This window comes from Saimiri boliviensis, chromosome 16, assembly GCF_048565385.1.
Source record: "Saimiri boliviensis isolate mSaiBol1 chromosome 16, mSaiBol1.pri, whole genome shotgun sequence".
Taxonomy (NCBI): domain Eukaryota; kingdom Metazoa; phylum Chordata; class Mammalia; order Primates; family Cebidae; genus Saimiri; species Saimiri boliviensis.
Genome location: NC_133464.1, coordinates 431,527 through 449,087, shown reverse-complemented (window position 1 = coordinate 449,087; position 17,561 = coordinate 431,527). Strand labels below are relative to the sequence as shown.

General features: G+C 56.4%; 1 protein-coding gene across 5 annotated transcripts in view; it reads right to left on the bottom strand.

The window, feature by feature from the left end:
* The window catches only part of RASA3 (RAS p21 protein activator 3), a 137,129-nt gene that overhangs the window by 43,898 nt on the left and 75,670 nt on the right, over positions 1-17,561 (bottom strand). For all 5 annotated transcript variants that reach the window (XM_074387374.1, XM_074387377.1, XM_074387376.1 and 2 more), the window contains exons 4-5: positions 14,787-14,881; positions 4,553-4,629 (exon numbers count right to left, since the gene is read on the bottom strand). In XM_074387374.1, coding sequence (XP_074243475.1) covers positions 4,553-4,629; positions 14,787-14,881 — 172 coding nt within the window. The remainder of the gene's footprint in view (positions 1-4,552; positions 4,630-14,786; positions 14,882-17,561) is intronic.

Here is a 17,561-nt window from a genome sequence, read left to right as displayed (position 1 = left end):
ACCTCTGAAACAGCGTCATCCTGGGGGACCAGGACCTCTAAAACAGTGTCATCCTGGGGACCAGGACCTCTAAAACAGCGTCATCCTGGGGACCAGGACCTCTGAAACAGTGTCATCCTGGGGGACCAGCACCTCTAAAACAGCGTCATCCTGGGGGACCAGGACCTCTGAACCAGCGTCATCCTGGGGGACCAGGACCTCTGAACCAGCGTCATCCTGGGGGACCAGCACCTCTAAAACAGCGTCATCCTGGGGGACCAGGACCTCTAAAACAGCGTCATCCTGGGGACCAGGACCTCTAAACCAGCGTCATCCTGGGGACCAGGACCTCTAAAACAGCGTCATCCTGGGGACCAGCACCTCTAAACCAGCGTCATCCTGGGGACCAGCACCTCTAAACCAGCGTCATCCTGGGGGACCAGCACCTCTAAAACAGCGTCATCCTGGGGGACCAGCACCTCTAAACCAGCGTCATCCTGGGGACCAGGACCTCTAAACCAGCGTCATCCTGGGGGACCAGCACCTCTAAAACAGCGTCATCCTGGGGGACCAGGACCTCTAAACCAGCGTCATCCTGGGGACCAGGACCTCTAAACCAGCGTCATCCTGGGGGACCAGCACCTCTAAACCAGCGTCATCCTGGGGGACCAGGACCTCTAAACCAGCGTCATCCTGGGGACCAGGACCTCTAAAACAGCGTCATCCTGGGGACCAGGACCTCTAAACCAGCGTCATCCTGGGGACCAGCACCTCTAAAACAGCGTCATCCTGGGGACCAGGACCTCTAAAACAGCGTCATCCTGGGGACCAGGACCTCTAAAACAGCGTCATCCTGGGGACCAGCACCTCTAAAACAGCGTCATCCTGGGGACCAGGACCTCTAAAACAGCGTCATCCTGGGGGACCAGCACCTCTAAACCAGCGTCATCCTGGGGGACCAGGACCTCTAAAACAGCGTCATCCTGGGGGACCAGGACCTCTAAAACAGCGTCATCCTGGGGACCAGGACCTCTAAACCAGCGTCATCCTGGGGGACCAGGACCTCTAAACCTGCGTCATCCTGGGGGACCAGGACCTCTAAAACAGCGTCATCCTGGGGGACCAGCACCTCTAAAACAGCGTCATCCTGGGGGACCAGCACCTCTAAAACAGCGTCATCCTGGGGGACCAGGACCTCTAAACCAGCGTCATCCTGGGGGACCAGGACCTCTAAACCTGCGTCATCCTGGGGACCAGCACCTCTAAAACAGCGTCATCCTGGGGACCAGGACCTCTAAACCAGCGTCATCCTGGGGGACCAGCACCTCTAAAACAGCGTCATCCTGGGGGACCAGCACCTCTAAAACAGCGTCATCCTGGGGGACCAGGACCTCTAAACCAGCGTCATCCTGGGGGACCAGGACCTCTAAACCTGCGTCATCCTGGGGACCAGCACCTCTAAAACAGCGTCATCCTGGGGACCAGGACCTCTAAACCAGCGTCATCCTGGGGGACCAGCACCTCTAAAACAGCGTCATCCTGGGGGACCAGGACCTCTGAACCAGCGTCATCCTGGGGACCAGGACCTCTGAACCAGCGTCATCCTGGGGGACCAGCACCTCTAAAACAGCGTCATCCTGGGGGACCAGCACCTCTGAAACAGCGTCATCCTGGGGGACCAGCACCTCTAAACCAGCGTCATCCTGGGGGACCAGGACCTCTGAACCAGCGTCATCCTGGGGGACCAGGACCTCTAAACCAGCGTCATCCTGGGGACCAGCACCTCTAAACCAGCGTCATCCTGGGGGACCAGGACCTCTAAAACAGCGTCATCCTGGGGACCAGGACCTCTAAACCAGCGTCATCCTGGGGACCAGCACCTCTAAACCAGCGTCATCCTGGGGACCAGGACCTCTAAACCAGCGTCATCCTGGGGGACCAGCACCTCTAAAACAGCGTCATCCTGGGGGACCAGGACCTCTAAAACAGCGTCATCCTGGGGGACCAGGACCTCTAAACCAGCGTCATCCTGGGGACCAGGACCTCTAAACCAGCGTCATCCTGGGGGACCAGCACCTCTAAACCAGCGTCATCCTGGGGGACCAGGACCTCTAAACCAGCGTCATCCTGGGGGACCAGCACCTCTAAACCAGCGTCATCCTGGGGGACCAGCACCTCTAAACCAGCGTCATCCTGGGGGACCAGCACCTCTAAAACAGCGTCATCCTGGGGGACCAGGACCTCTAAAACAGCGTCATCCTGGGGACCAGCACCTCTAAACCAGCGTCATCCTGGGGGACCAGGACCTCTAAACCTGCGTCATCCTGGGGGACCAGGACCTCTAAAACAGCGTCATCCTGGGGGACCAGGACCTCTAAACCAGCGTCATCCTGGGGGACCAGCACCTCTAAAACAGCGTCATCCTGGGGACCAGGACCTCTAAACCAGCGTCATCCTGGGGGACCAGGACCTCTAAACCTGCGTCATCCTGGGGGACCAGGACCTCTAAACCTGCGTCATCCTGGGGGACCAGCACCTCTAAAACAGCGTCATCCTGGGGACCAGGACCTCTAAACCAGCGTCATCCTGGGGGACCAGCACCTCTAAAACAGCGTCATCCTGGGGGACCAGGACCTCTAAAACAGCGTCATCCTGGGGACCAGGACCTCTAAACCAGCGTCATCCTGGGGGACCAGGACCTCTAAAACAGCGTCATCCTGGGGGACCAGCACCTCTAAAACAGCGTCATCCTGGGGGACCAGCACCTCTAAACCACCGTCATCCTGGGGGACCAGGACCTCTGAACCAGCGTCATCCTGGGGGACCAGGACCTCTAAAACAGCGTCATCCTGGGGGACCAGGACCTCTAAAACAGCGTCATCCTGGGGGACCAGCACCTCTAAAACAGCGTCATCCTGGGGGACCAGCACCTCTAAAACAGCGTCATCCTGGGGGACCAGGACCTCTAAAACAGCGTCATCCTGGGGACCAGGACCTCTAAACCAGCGTCATCCTGGGGGACCAGGACCTCTAAAACAGCGTCATCCTGGGGGACCAGGACCTCTAAAACAGCGTCATCCTGGGGGACCAGCACCTCTAAACCAGCGTCATCCTGGGGGACCAGGACCTCTAAAACAGCGTCATCCTGGGGACCAGGACCTCTAAACCAGCGTCATCCTGGGGGACCAGGACCTCTAAAACAGCGTCATCCTGGGGACCAGGACCTCTAAAACAGCGTCATCCTGGGGGACCAGCACCTCTAAAACAGCGTCATCCTGGGGGACCAGGACCTCTAAAACAGCGTCATCCTGGGGGACCAGCACCTCTAAACCTGCGTCATCCTGGGGGACCAGGACCTCTAAAACAGCGTCATCCTGGGGGACCAGCACCTCTAAACCTGCGTCATCCTGGGGGACCAGGACCTCTAAACCAGCGTCATTCTGGGGACCAGGACCTCTAAACCAGCGTCATCCTGGGGGACCAGCACCTCTAAACCAGCGTCATCCTGGGGGACCAGCACCTCTAAACCAGCGTCATCCTGGGGGACCAGCACCTCTAAACCAGCGTCATCCTGGGGGACCAGCACCTCTAAAACAGCGTCATCCTGGGGGACCAGCACCTCTAAAACAGCGTCATCCTGGGGGACCAGGACCTCTAAACCAGCGTCATCCTGGGGGACCAGCACCTCTAAACCAGCGTCATCCTGGGGGACCAGGACCTCTAAAACAGCGTCATCCTGGGGGACCAGGACCTCTAAAACAGCGTCATCCTGGGGACCAGGACCTCTAAAACAGCGTCATCCTGGGGACCAGGACCTCTAAAACAGCGTCATCCTGGGGGACCAGCACCTCTAAAACAGCGTCATCCTGGGGGACCAGGACCTCTAAACCTGCGTCATCCTGGGAGACCAGCACCTCTAAAACAGCGTCATCCTGGGGGACCAGCACCTCTAAAACAGCGTCATCCTGGGGGACCAGGACCTCTAAACCAGCGTCATCCTGGGGGACCAGGACCTCTGAACCAGCGTCATCCTGGGGGACCAGCACCTCTAAACCAGCGTCATCCTGGGGGACCAGGACCTCTAAACCTGCGTCATCCTGGGGGACCAGGACCTCTGAACCAGCGTCATCCTGGGGGACCAGCACCTCTAAAACAGCGTCATCCTGGGGACCAGGACCTCTGAACCAGCGTCATCCTGGGAGACCAGGACCTCTGAACCAGCGTCATCCTGGGGGACCAGCACCTCTAAAACAGCGTCATCCTGGGGGACCAGGACCTCTAAAACAGCGTCATCCTGGGGGACCAGGACCTCTAAAACAGCGTCATCCTGGGGGACCAGGACCTCTGAACCAGCGTCATCCTGGGGACCAGGACCTCTAAAACAGCATCATCCTGGGACACAACACCTGTAAAACAGCGTCATCCTGGGGTTCCAGCACCTCTAAAACAGCATCATCCTGGGGAGCCACTGGCTTTGGAAATTTTCATGCATTTGTTTGAAGATCCTGTGTGCTCCACAGGAAGTCAGACGTGCCACTTGCTACGCTCCTTCCCTGGTGAGGACGTGTCTTACCGTGTGGCGAGCTTGTGGCAGACAACCCCAGTGTCCGTGATGACCTCACTCAGCCGCAGCTCCAGGTGGACTTTGCCCTGCAAGGCACAGGACGGGGTGTCAGGGGCTGTGCAGTCCAGGGAACACTCAGAAGGCAAAGGTAGCAGGTGGCTCTGCCCTGCCCCTGCCAAGGGCACATCCAGCCCCTCTGCTACACTGCCCAGGATACAGTCCCCAGGCTGTAGCCTTCTTCCAGGAGAGCTGACTGCCTTACCACTTGGCCCTATGTGGCTGCCTGGGATCCCGGCTCTAGGCTGAAAGCAGGCCACTGCCTCAGAACTGAGAGGTCCAACTGTGTGAGAGAGGGCCATTCAGTGAAGCTGCCCAAACGCACTGGCACTGCAGGCTGCTTCTGCGTGTCTGTCAGGGCAAGGCAGGGGAAGCATAGCCATCTCCCAAGCAGGGGCCACCATCTGCCTTTACATTTCCTCTGCAAGGCTGATGGAGGCCTGCTGCAACCTCAGAGAGCTCATGCAGAGATAAGGGGGCTCCAAGCAGAGCAGACAGCAAGGCCACCCTGAGGGTCCACCTGTCTCTCTACAGATCTGTCTGTCTCTATGTGCCGCTGTGTGTGCCTGTCTGTCTGTGTGCATGTCTGTGCATCCCACTGTGTGTGCCTGTGTCCGTGTGTGCCACTGTGTGTGCTCGTCTGTGCATGCAGCTGTGTGTGTCTGTACATGCCGCTGTGTGTGCCTGTCTATACAGCGGTGTATCTGTCTGTGCGTGCCTCTGTGTGTACCTCAGTGTGCTGCTGTGTGTACCTGTCTGTGTATGTGGCTGTGTGTACCCATCTGTGCGTGCCACTGTGGGTACCTGTCTGAGTGTGTGGCTGTGTACACCTGTCTGTGCATGCAGCTGTGTGTACCTGTGTGTGCTGCTGTGTGTGCCTGTCTGTGCAGCTGTGTGTACCTGAGTGTGCAGCTGTGTGCACCTGTCTGTGTCTGTGGCTGTGTGTACCCATCTGTGCATGCCACTATGCATACCTGAGTGTGTGGCTGTCTGCACCTGTCTGTGCATGCAGCTGTGTGTACCTGTGTGTGCTGCTGTGTGTGCCTGAGTGTGCAGCTGTGTGTACCTGTCTGTGCATGCCACTGTGCGTACCTGTCTGTGTGGCTGTGTGCACCTGTCTGTCTGTGAAGCTATGTGTACCTGTCTGTGCGTGCTGCTGTGTGTACCTGAGTGTGCGGCTGTGTGCGCCTGTCTGTCTGTGCATCTGTGTGTACCTGTCTCTACATGCCGCTGTGTATACCTGAGTGTGCGGCTGTGTGCGCCTGTCTGTCTGTGCAGCTGTGTGTACCTGTCTCTGCATGCCGCTATGTATACCTGAGTGTGCGGCTGTGTGCACCTGTCTGTCTGTGCAGCTGTGTGTACCTGTCTCTGCATGCTGCTGTGTATACCTGAGTGTGCGGCTGTGTGTGCCTGTCTGTCTGTGCAGCTGTGTGTACCTGTCTGTGTGTGCTGCTGTGTGTGCCTGTCTGTGTGTACCTGAGTGTGTGGCTGTGTGCATCTGTCTGTGCGTGCCACTGTGCCTGCATTTGCTCCAGTCTGAATGGCACTGAATGGATGGGATAAACACAGACCCATCTACGCATCAGTTCTGCCAGGCTCGACCCTGAGCTTCTGCTCCTGAGGCTCCAGCAAGGACAGGGCCTACTCCCCCCACAGCCCCGACGCCAGCATCTCACTCTGCTGAGCAGTGCGCGCGCCCCAGGCATAAGGGCATCTGCAGAGTGTCCTGAGCGCCCGGGGGATGGATAGCCCCAGTGTCTGCATGTGCGCCACTCGCTGTGGCCCTGCTGGGCTCCCGCTCTGCCTGCCCACTCGAAGCCACTGGTCAGGGAGAAGACATAATACCCTCCACACCTCCAGTCCTCACTGGACACGTGCCAGTGCAGCCCCACGGCACCCCACACCTGACCCAGTGTTCACAGGGAGTCTGGAACAGGGTCTGTCGGGCCTCGGCTGCCGTCCTGAGACTCTAGGGCCCAGAGGTTGGGTGTGGCCTTCCCGCCCTGTGGCTCCAACCTCAGAGCAGGTCCTGAGGGGCCACAAGAACATTGGGCCGAGAAGGTGGCCACCAATCCCACGCCAACACTGTGGGCAGGAAAAGCTAGTGCCTAAAATGACAGCAAAAGCTCTGCCAAGACCAGAGCTCCTCTTCCCGCGGCGGCCAGAGCTCAGAGCTGAGCAAAGTGTCGTGTATGGTCCTCACACCTGCCAGAGGACCCTGCTCTCCATGGGCCACAGGAGTGCCCTTGACACCAAGGACAGGAGAAAGTGCGTGATACAAGAATAACCAAGAATTCTACTGCTTCGTTCCCGTTCTCAAAGTAACACCAGGCGCCAACCCCTCCGGGCAGAAGTGCTCAGATTTGCTCTATTCATGTTCGGGAGCCTCAGAATGAGTGACAACCACATGGGGGCCGCCCAGGAGCAGGCTGCAACCCCCACCACACCTCCGCCCCTGCTCTCCTGGCTCCCGATCAGGTCCTGAGGCCACTGCTGTTCCTGCCGTGGGAATCCCTCCCCATTGGGAGACTGTGCTGCTTCCGTCTTCTGCTGATTCGGGAGTGGGAACAAACAAATCCACCCCTGGAAGGCCCTTTCTCCTGCCAGAAAAGCCAGTGCGTGAATCTACAGGTGCCAGCGCAGGCGGGCTAGAGAATACCAGAACATTCAGAGGTTAAAAACACAATTCTGAATCACACACAGATCAGAGAACGCAAGACAAATTTTAAACCGTTCTGGAATAAACAGAAATCAAAGTGTTACTCATCTAAATGTGTAGGATACAGTAAGAGCTGTGCTCAGGGTCGGGAGAAGCTGGAGTGCTGACCGCGTAGACTAGAGCAGAAGAGAAATCCACACACTGACCCGAGCTTAGGGCTGGGAGACTGAGAAAAAATGAGTAAACTAAACACAGAGCCGAAGAACAGAAAGCAGCAGTCAGATCAGAAATCAACAGAGAAAAATCAAAGCCAAAGGCAAACTCCTTAAAAGATCAATAAAATTAATAAGCTTCTAACCAGGCTACCAAGAGCAAAAGAGAAAAGGCACAAATTCCCATGGGAAACGAACAAGAGGACCTGGCTACTGATCTGGCACCAGCCTGGACGCTGCACTGGGTCCCAGGCACTGCACTCCGGCCAGCCCACAGACCTGGCAAAGGGCCCAGCGTCCACCGTGGCTGGGCTCCCAACTGCTCCTGAGAACCCACAGATGTGGCACAGGGGACCAGCATCCACTGTGGCTGGCCTTCCAACAATGCTCCTGAGAACTCACAGATGTGGCAAAGGGCCACAGTGTCCATTGTGGCTGAGGTCCTGACAACACTCCTACCAACCCACAGATGTGGCAAAGGGCCTACTGTCCACTGTGGCTGAGCTCCCGACAATGCTCCTGAGAACTCACAGATGTGGGAAAGTGCCCAGCGTCCACCATGGCTGGGCTTTGAACAATGCTCCTGAGAACCCACAGATGTGACACAGGGGCTAGCGTCCACCGTGGCTGAGCTCATAACAATGCTCCTGTGATCCCACAGATGTGGCAAAGGGCCCCAGTGTCCACCGTGGCTGAGGTCCTGACAACACTCCAGCCAACTCATAGATGTGGCAAAGGGCCCCAGTGTCTACCGTGGCTTAGCTCCTGACAACACTCCTACCAACCCACAGATGTGGCAAAGGGCCCAGTATCCAATGTGGCTGAGCTCCCGACAATGCTCCTGCCAACCCACAGATGTGGCAAAGGACCCCAGCATCCACTGTGGCTGATGTCCTGACAACGCTCCAGCCAACCCACAGATGTGGCAAAGGGCCCAGTATCCACGTGGCTGAGCTCCCAACACTCCTGAGAACCCACAGATGTGGCAAAGGGCCCAGTGTCCACCGTGGCTGAGCTCCCAACAATGCTACTGTGATCCCACAGATGTGGTAAAGGGCCCCAGTGTCCACCGTGGCTGAGCTCCCGACAATGCTCCTGTGAACCCACAGACACAGCAAAGGGCCCAGCGTCCACATGGCTGAGCTCCCAACAATGCTCCTGTGAACCCACAGATGTAGCAAAGGGCCCAGCGTCCACGTGGCTGAGTGCCCGACAATGCTCCTGTGAACCCATAGACACAGCAAAGGGCCCAGCATCCATGTGGCTGAGCTCCCAACAATGCTCCTGTGAACCCACAGATGTAGCAAAGGGCCCAGCATCCACGTGGCTGAGCTCCCAACAATGCTCCTGTGATCCCACAGATGTGGTAAAGGGCCCCAGTGTCCACTGTGGCTGAGCTCCCGACAATGCTCCTGTGAACCCACAGACACAGCAAAGGGCCCAGCGTCCACGTGGCTGAGCTCCCAACAATGCTCCTGTGAACCCACAGATGTGGTAAAGGGCCCCAGTGTCCACTGTGGCTGAGCTCCCGACAACGCTCCTGTGATCCCACAGATGTGGTAAAGGGCCCCAGCGTCCACTGTGGCTGAGCTCCCGACAACGCTCCTGTGATCCCACAGATGTGGTAAAGGGCCCCAGCGTCCACTGTGGCTGAGCTCCCAACAATGCTCCTGTGATCCCACAGATGTGGTAAAGGGCTCCAGCGTCCACGGTGGTTTAGCTCCCGACAACGCTCCTGTGATCCCACAGATGTGGTAAAGGGTCACAGAGTCCACTGTGGCTGAGCTCCCGACAATGCTCCTGTGATCCCACAGATGTGGTAAAGGGCCTCAGCGTCCACGGTGGTTTAGCTCCCGACAACGCTCCTGTGATGCCACAGATGTGGTAAAGGGCCCCAGCGTCCCCTGTGGCTTAGCTCCTGACAACGCATGGCTGCAGCATCACCAGGTATCAGCCCTGGGGCCTGGGTGGGGGCTGCTGAAGGGTGTATGGAAACTCTGTACTATGCACAATTTCCCTGTGAACATAGAACTGCCCCCAAAATAGAGTTTATTAATTTTTATAAGCAGCCAGTGGTCCCCGTCCATCTTTCTCAGGAAGGCCTTCCCTAGGGAGAGAGTGGCACATGGGTCAGGGTCCCGGCCCCACCCACCAGCTGCTGTGTCCCCAGCTGAGCCGGCAGCGCCCAGAAAGCAGCCAGGACAGAGGTGCCTCAGAGGCAGGGGCTGCTCCACACTGGCTGCAGAGAGCAGACAGAGTCAGTGGGCAGATGAGACGGGGTTGCAGAGGCCAAGGGGAAGGAAGCCCGGCCTCAGCCCTCTCCTCCTGGGAAGATGTCAGAGCTGGGCCCGACTATAGACGGTGGCTTTGTTTGCTCAGAAAATCCTTCCAAGAAGATTGTCTACTGTACAAACATAAAATTCCCAGAGACTGAGAGGGAGGCTGGAATTTCTACCCCAGTCGTTGATTTCGCGGTGAAACTGGATGGCTCCAGGGAGGAAACAGGCAGGTGTCTCCTGGGCAGACAGGATGGCGGGCCTGGGGTTTGCTGTGATCTCAGATGGGATGGTGGGCCTGGGGTTTGCTGTGATCTCAGATGGGATGGTGGGCTCGGGGTTTGCTGTGATCTTGGAAGGGAGGGTGGGCTCAGGGTTTGCTGTGATCTCAGATGGGATGGTGGGCCTGGGGTTTGCTGTGATCTCAGATGGGGTGGTGGGCCTGGGGTTTGCTGTGATCTCAGATGGGATGGTGGGCCTGGGGTTTGCTGTGATCTCAGATGGGGTGGTGGGCCTGGGGTTTGCTGTGATCTCAGATGGGATGGTGGGCCTGGGGTTTGCTGTGATCTCAGATGGGATGGTGGGCCTGGGGTTTGCTGTGATCTCAGATGGGATGGTGGGCCTGGGGTTTGCTGTGATCTCAGATGGGGTGGTGGGCCTGGGGTTTGCTGTGATCTCAGATGGGATGGTGGGCCTGGGGTTTGATGTGATCTCAGATGGGATGGTGGGTCTGGGGTTTGCTGTGATCTCAGATGGAACGGTGGGCCTGGGGTTTGCTGTGATCTTGGAAGGGAGAGTGGGCTCAGGGTTTGCTGTGATCTCAGATGGGATGGTGGGCCTGGGGTTTGCTGTGATCTCAGATGGGATGGTGGGCCTGGGGTTTGCTATGATCTCAGATGGGATGGTGGGCCTGGGGTTTGCTATGATCTCAGATGGGATGGTGGGCCTGGGGTTTGCTGTGATCTCAGATGGGATAGTGGGTCTGGGGTTTGATGTGATCTCAGATGGGATGGTGGGCCTGGGGTTTGCTGTGATCTCCGATGTAACGGTGGGCCTGGGGTTTGCTGTGATCTTGGAAGGGAGGGTGGGCTCAGGGTTTGCTGTGATCTCAGATGGGAGGGTGGGCTCAGGGTCTGCTGTGATCTCAGATGGGAGGGTGGGCTCAGGGTCTGCTGTGATCTCAGATGGGAGGGTGGGCTCAGGGTCTGCTGTGATCTCAGATGGGAGGGTGGGCTCAGGGTCTGCTGTGATCTCTTGCAGGGCTGTGCTATTTTCTGGATATGTCACAGATGCACTTTGATACCCGGTTTATGAACAGAGCTCAGTGACCCCAGGTGCCTGGATCACCATGGATCCCCTGCTGCACAGGTGGTGCCCCTGCCGGCATCTCACGCTGACATCTTCCTGCTTGGGGAAGGGTCGGAGAGCATAACTCTGCATAATAAACTGATTTAACAACTTTCCAACCGCATCCCTTCCAGAAGGAAGCAAGAAACATTTAATTGTGTTTTCCCCATTTCTGTGACTTACTGGTCTTGCCCGTGGGCCGGTTCTGAGTCACTCACTGTTTGACACAGGACTTTTCCTGGGAATCACAGAGCAGAAAGACTCAAAGAGCCACATGGCCACTCCCTGCCTTCCTGAAAACAGTCACTGTGACATCTCACGATGAAACGGCAGCTTCTGAGATTGGAGTTGCGGCTTTGTCACTGTTGTTGTTGTTTTGAGATGGAGTTTCGCTCTTGCTGCCCAGGCTGGAGTGAAATGGCACGATCTTGGCTCACCACGACTTCTGCCTTCCGGGTTCAAGCAATTCTCCTGCCTCAGCCTCCGTACTAGTTGGGATTACAGGCACACACCACCATGCCTGTCTAGTTTTGTATTTTTATAGGGTTTCTCTATGTTGGCTAGGCTGGTCTCAAACTCTCAATCTCAGGCAATCATCTGCCTACCTTGGCCTCCCAAAGTGTTGGGATTACAGGCATGAGCCACCACGCCCAGCCTGGAGTTGCGGTTTTAAAGGTTGGGAGGAGGCCGGTGGGGCCGCTGCTCCCTGTCCAGCCACGTTTTGGGCAGCCTCGGGGCTGACTCCATCAGTGAAATGCTCAGGCAGGCAGCACCTGCCCGGGACCAACGGGCATCAGAGAGCACTGACTCTGCCTCCTTCCCTGACTCCGCCTCCTTCCCTTTAGACAACAGCTTGCACTGGCCTTCCATAAAGTGCAAATTCCTGGGAGATGACACCACTGGGTTCAGGATCCTCATGTTCCGGATAGTGAGAGGCAGGCTTGAAGGATGCCAGGCTCGGCCACGGGCACGTGAGCTGTCTTGGGCGTTAATTATGAGATTCTATCAGCTGTGAGATCAGCCTGCGTCATTCTTATTTACGGCACTGTGGAGATGAAACATCTGAATGCTGATCGTTAACTTACACAATCTACCCTGTGATGAAGTTGCAGTGACTATCATGGCAGCCAAAGGCAGAAGCCCCTCGTATCCGTGGACAGGTGGCTGGATCAACAGCACGTGGTGCGCGCCATGGGTCATTCCTCAGCCTCGAAGGAAGGAGGTTCCGGGACCACATGGGCAACCTGGAAGACGTCATCCAGCCTCAGAAAGACCAGCAGGGCAGAGCTCACTGCAATCAGCACAAGGAGTGGCCAGCGTCCGAGACAGGGTGTGATGGGGCTGCCGGGCTGGCAGAGGGGAACGGGAGCGTGTGAATAAATCTCTAGCCAGGGGACAGAGGGAACAGAGGATCAGTTCTGCAAGATGAAAGGAGTTCTGGAGGTGAGTGGTGGTTGCACAGTATTATCAATATCCTTAATACTATGCTGCTGAATTGGACATTAAATGGTTAAAATGGTAAATTTCGTGATGTCTATATTTTAGCCCATAAAAAAACCGGAAAAAATAGCATAGACTATACACACAGAGACACACACAGAGGAACATATGCCTGTGAGCAGATGACATCTGAATAACGTCCGTGGACTGCACACGTGTCCGTGTCCCGGCTGATGCTGTGCTGGCTACGTACAGTGGTGCCAGGAAGCGGGAGAAGGGAGCACAGCCTTCGTTTTCAGTGCAGGGAGGTGATCTGCCCCTCACCACTCCTGTGTACTGTTTTTGCACCTTCCTACAAATCTATAACCATTTCAAAATTAAATCAGTAAAAAAAAAAGGGCAAGAAAGAGGAAAAGCTACAGCTGCCCATAAAAACAAACTCACAAAACTAAACTTGCACCCGAGGAAAAGGACAAGGCCGCGCGCTGCCTGCTGCTCAGAGGCCTCGTGACAGAGACCCCTGAATCGAAGTGGCAGGGACCTCACTGGCGTGCACGCAGGAATGGCCCCATCACCAAGCCCCGTCTCCTGGGCAGCGTGTGGGAAACCCGCCTTTCTGCTGGGACGCTGAGGTCCAATGAGCAGGGCGCTGGGGCCCTTGTGCTCCGCGGCTGCAAGGACAGTGGCTAGTTCTGCTAGTCATCACAGTCCTTCACTTTCCACAGCACGTGTGGCTCCCCAGCCAGCACTCTCCGGGGAAGCAGAGTTAATTAACTGTGGAGCACAATTAGGACACAGTCCCTTGGGGCAGGGCCAACCCTGGGGCCTCTCGGCTCCACTCCCTCATTTCCACCAAGGGCCTCACCCCATCCCCCGGCTGGGCTCACGGTCAACCTAATGAATGAACCCTTTGCTGGCCATGGGAGCGAGCACAGCCTGTGACCTCAGCAGATGATAACCTTAACCCAGGGAAGCACGGAGGACGAGGGTTCCCAGAGGACCCCAGGCTGTCCAGACCTCTGGCCGAAATCTGCCCTGGACCTGCAGGCACGGAGCCTCCCTCTGACCCACACAGTTGCCTCTGCTGAAGTCTCAGGCAAAGTTCTCACGAGGAACCTATTTTGGGGATTTGTCCAGGACACCAGCCTCCAGGTGTGAAAATGATAGCCATCACCCCTGCTCCACAATGCACCAGGCACCATCGAGGAGCACATGTGTCATTCCACCATGCTGCACAACACCCACTTCACAGATGGGGAAACTGAGGCCTGCAGAGGACGTCGGCAGCAAACAGATGAGGGAGCTGGCTCCGAGCCTGCTGCCTGTGTTGGGACCCTACACTTAGACACTCACTGCGGTCCCAGCTGAGGACCCACCCAGGAAACCCTCCCGTGTCCCAGGGCTGCTGTGCCGGACCCTACACTCACTGTGGTCCCAGCTGAGGACCCCCCTAGGAAACCCTCCACATCCCAGGTCAGGTCACCATGCCGCTTGCTTGTGGCCTTGCAGCTGCTCTGTGTCACGGACCAGGACTCAGAGTGACCCCACAGGAGCTGGTGCAGGCTTGGGCTCAGACAGACTGACCCCCACTGCTTTCTCTTACAGGCGAGCATGGAGCTGCCACAGCTGGGCACAGTGCCTCTCCGAGCACCCATTAACACAGGGGTCTGGGACACCAGCCCCAGCACCGGAGCCCCCAGTCTTGCATGGGGAGGCAGAGTGAGCCCCTCCCACTGGACGGGGCAGGGCCAGCCCCAGTGGGCACATGACCCCGGAAAGCCAGGGTGAGCCCCGGCTGCTTCCAACAACGGACACTTGGGAAACCAGCGTGCTCTTTCAGCTCAGACCCCTCTTGGCGCCGAGTGCTGGGGAGCAGCCCACCCAGCCAGCTGTGGGGAAGCGAGGGTCCCAGTGGGCTGACGCTGGCTTGGCCCTTCCTCACCTGTGTTTTCTCTTTGCCCTCAATTATATGTCCCTGTCCTTTCCCACTGTGTGTGGAAAGGCATGTGTATGCACCTGTATGAGCTACAGCTTGGAACACACGTGTACCTACATTTGACGGCTGCCTGAACTGTGCACGACCAAGGGTGGCAGCACCAAAGGGAAATCCGCAAGCCGAGCCCGTGCTCACTCTGAGCACACACTGGCCAACACATACAGTTTTCTCGGCATTACTGCCTGTTAAGGCCACCGCCCGTATCCATGTCTGTAGCCACAAGTGGGGCCGACCCGGGCTGCACTGAGGGTCTCACCTGCACTTCCGAGTCAGCGTCCACGTGCTGCAGCTGGAACCAGGTGTCCCTGTTGTGGTACTTCTGCAAGTCCTCCTTCTGAATGGCCACCTTCCCTGAAACACAAACAGAGCATTGCCTTCACCGCAGGAACAGGCCCCAGGACCAGGGCGCCTGCGAGCAGAGGTCAGTCCGTCATCACCGCAGATTATTTCCCACAGTTTAATTCAGAATGGGGCACCGGCCTGGTGCAGGGCTCATGCCTGTAATCCCCACACTCGGGGGACTCAGGCGGGAGGGTCGCTTGAGACCAGCCTGGGCAATATAACAAAACCTCATCTCTATAAAAAAATTTAAAAACAAAGAATTAGCTAGGCATGGTGTCACTGTGTCTCTAAAAATTAATATTAAAAAATCAAAGCTAAATCATCAAAACAATCAGGTGAAGGCATAAGTCTACGCTGTCTCCCTTCAAGTAAGGCATTCAGGAGGCTTTGCAGTGAAGGCACAAACGTCAGGCTCCATCAGCAATGCGCACCTCACTTTCACCGTGGTCCATGGCCAGTTCTCATGGTGAGAGGCACATCAGAGCTGGCTGGGTGCGGAAGAACCCCATTCTCACAAATGAACATCTCATGTCTCACACGCCATCAAGGCAGTGGCATCACATCATAAGAGAGACTATGAGCTACAGCTTGGAGCACACGTGTGCCTACATTTTGCTAACAGTGTGTGTGGACAGGCACATGTGTGTGCAGCTGTATGAGCTACAGCTTGGAACACACGTGTGTCTACATTTAGCTTACAGTATGTGTGGACAGGCATGTGTGTGCACCTGTACGAGCTATAGCTTGGAACACGTGTCTACATTTAGCTTATAGAGTGCGTGGACACGTGTGTGCACCCATGAGAGCTACAGCCTAGAACACATGTATCTACATTTATCTTACAGAGTGTGTGGACAGGCATGTGTGTGCAGCTGTATGAGATACAACTTAGAACACACATGTGTCTACATTTATCTTACAGAGTGTGTGGACAGGCATGTCTGTGCACCTATATGAGCTACAGCTTGGAACACACGTCTACATTTAGCTTACAGTGTGTGTGGACAGGCATGTGTGTGTGCAGCTGTACGAGCTACAGCTTGGAACACAGAAGTGCCTACATTTAGTTTACAGTGTGTGTGGACAGGCATGGGTGTGGGCAGCTGTATGAACTAACTACAGCTTGGACACAAGTGTCTACATTTATATTACAGTATGTGTGGACAGGCATGTGTGTGCAGCTGTATGAGCTACAGCTTGGACACACAAGTGTCTACATTTAATTTACAATGTGTGTGGACAGGCATGTGTGTACACCTGTACGAGCTACAGTTTGGAACACAAATGTGTTTACATTTAGCTTACAGTGTGTGTGGACACACGTGTGTGTGTACATGTACACACTACAACTTGGAACATATGTGCCTACATTTATATTACAGTGTGTGTGGACAGGCATGTGTGTGCACCCATCTGAACTGAATCCAGGCCTCTAAAGTGTGATCCATGAGCTGTCCACTGGGACCCCTTGAAAGCCTGGAAGTGCAGATTCCTGGCTGTCCCCAGACAGAGGAGGACAGGCGCCCTGCTGTGGGCCGGAATCGGCACCATCACAGGCCCAGGGGCATAGGTGGGGCCCCAAAGTCTGGGGATGTCCACTCTAAACAGTTTCCTGTACCTTAAACAGGCTTGGTACTTTGGGGTAGACTTTCAGTAAAAATACCTATCAGGATATATTTGTATGATACTGTTTACCTAGCATGGATTTATATGTGTAAATACACATCTGTAACCATCGTTACCTGCTTATACATTCACCTCATTCCAGAACCATACTCATGGTGGGACAAATGTGTCCCCCTCCCATCCCGCGCAGGACAGGGCTTGTCAGGCGCTGGCCACTCAGCTGTCTTCCATCCAGCATACCCTCAAGGCCCCACCACGCCACCCCTCCCAGTGGCCCCCGTGCACCGTGGACCATGCAACCCACGCGGTGAACACCCACACAGCACGGGAACCTCTGCTGACAGATGCATGCAAACTCCCAGGGGGGTCACGTGCGCAGGATGTCCGAGCTCCTGCAGAGCGCGTGCGAGGGCAGAGTGAGGAAGGAAACGTTAGTGACTCCTTACGTCTTTGTTCTGCACCCCAGAGACACAACACCCTGCTTAAGGATCCTGGCCCAGCCACCAAAGCGAGAAGCTCTGGGTCCCTGCAGACCCCAGTGCCACCATAGCATCCACTGCTGCAGGGTCTGAACATGCTAAGCATGGCCAGGGCTCCCGGGAGCGGCCTGGGCCTCTGGCCCGGCTACCCTGCCTCACACCAGGACAGTGCAGTCCAGCCCGTTCTCTCCTCCAAGGAAGATCGTTTTATATTTCCATGTCTCAGAAAACCTCCACAGGCTCCCCTCTGAACAACCCAGCCTGGCACCTGGCAGCCTCATGCTTCGGCTTGTCCCTCTGTCCAGCCTCAGTAAATTTGGGAACACTCCACTACCAGCCTCTCACAGGCTCTATCTCAGTTCGTCCAGTGGTAACCCTGGAGGTGCAGGTCCCACTCTGCACATCCCACAGATGAGCCGGCCGGGGCTGCAGGGAGGGGGGCTCCATCCCCACCGTCCTCTTAGCGCTCCTTCTTCTGTGAGGCCTCACCGTGCGAAGCCCTGGGATGCAATTTCCCTCAGGAGCTCCTCTGCCCCACAGGTTCACACACCTGAGACATCTTAGCCCGATCCCTCTGTTCCCTG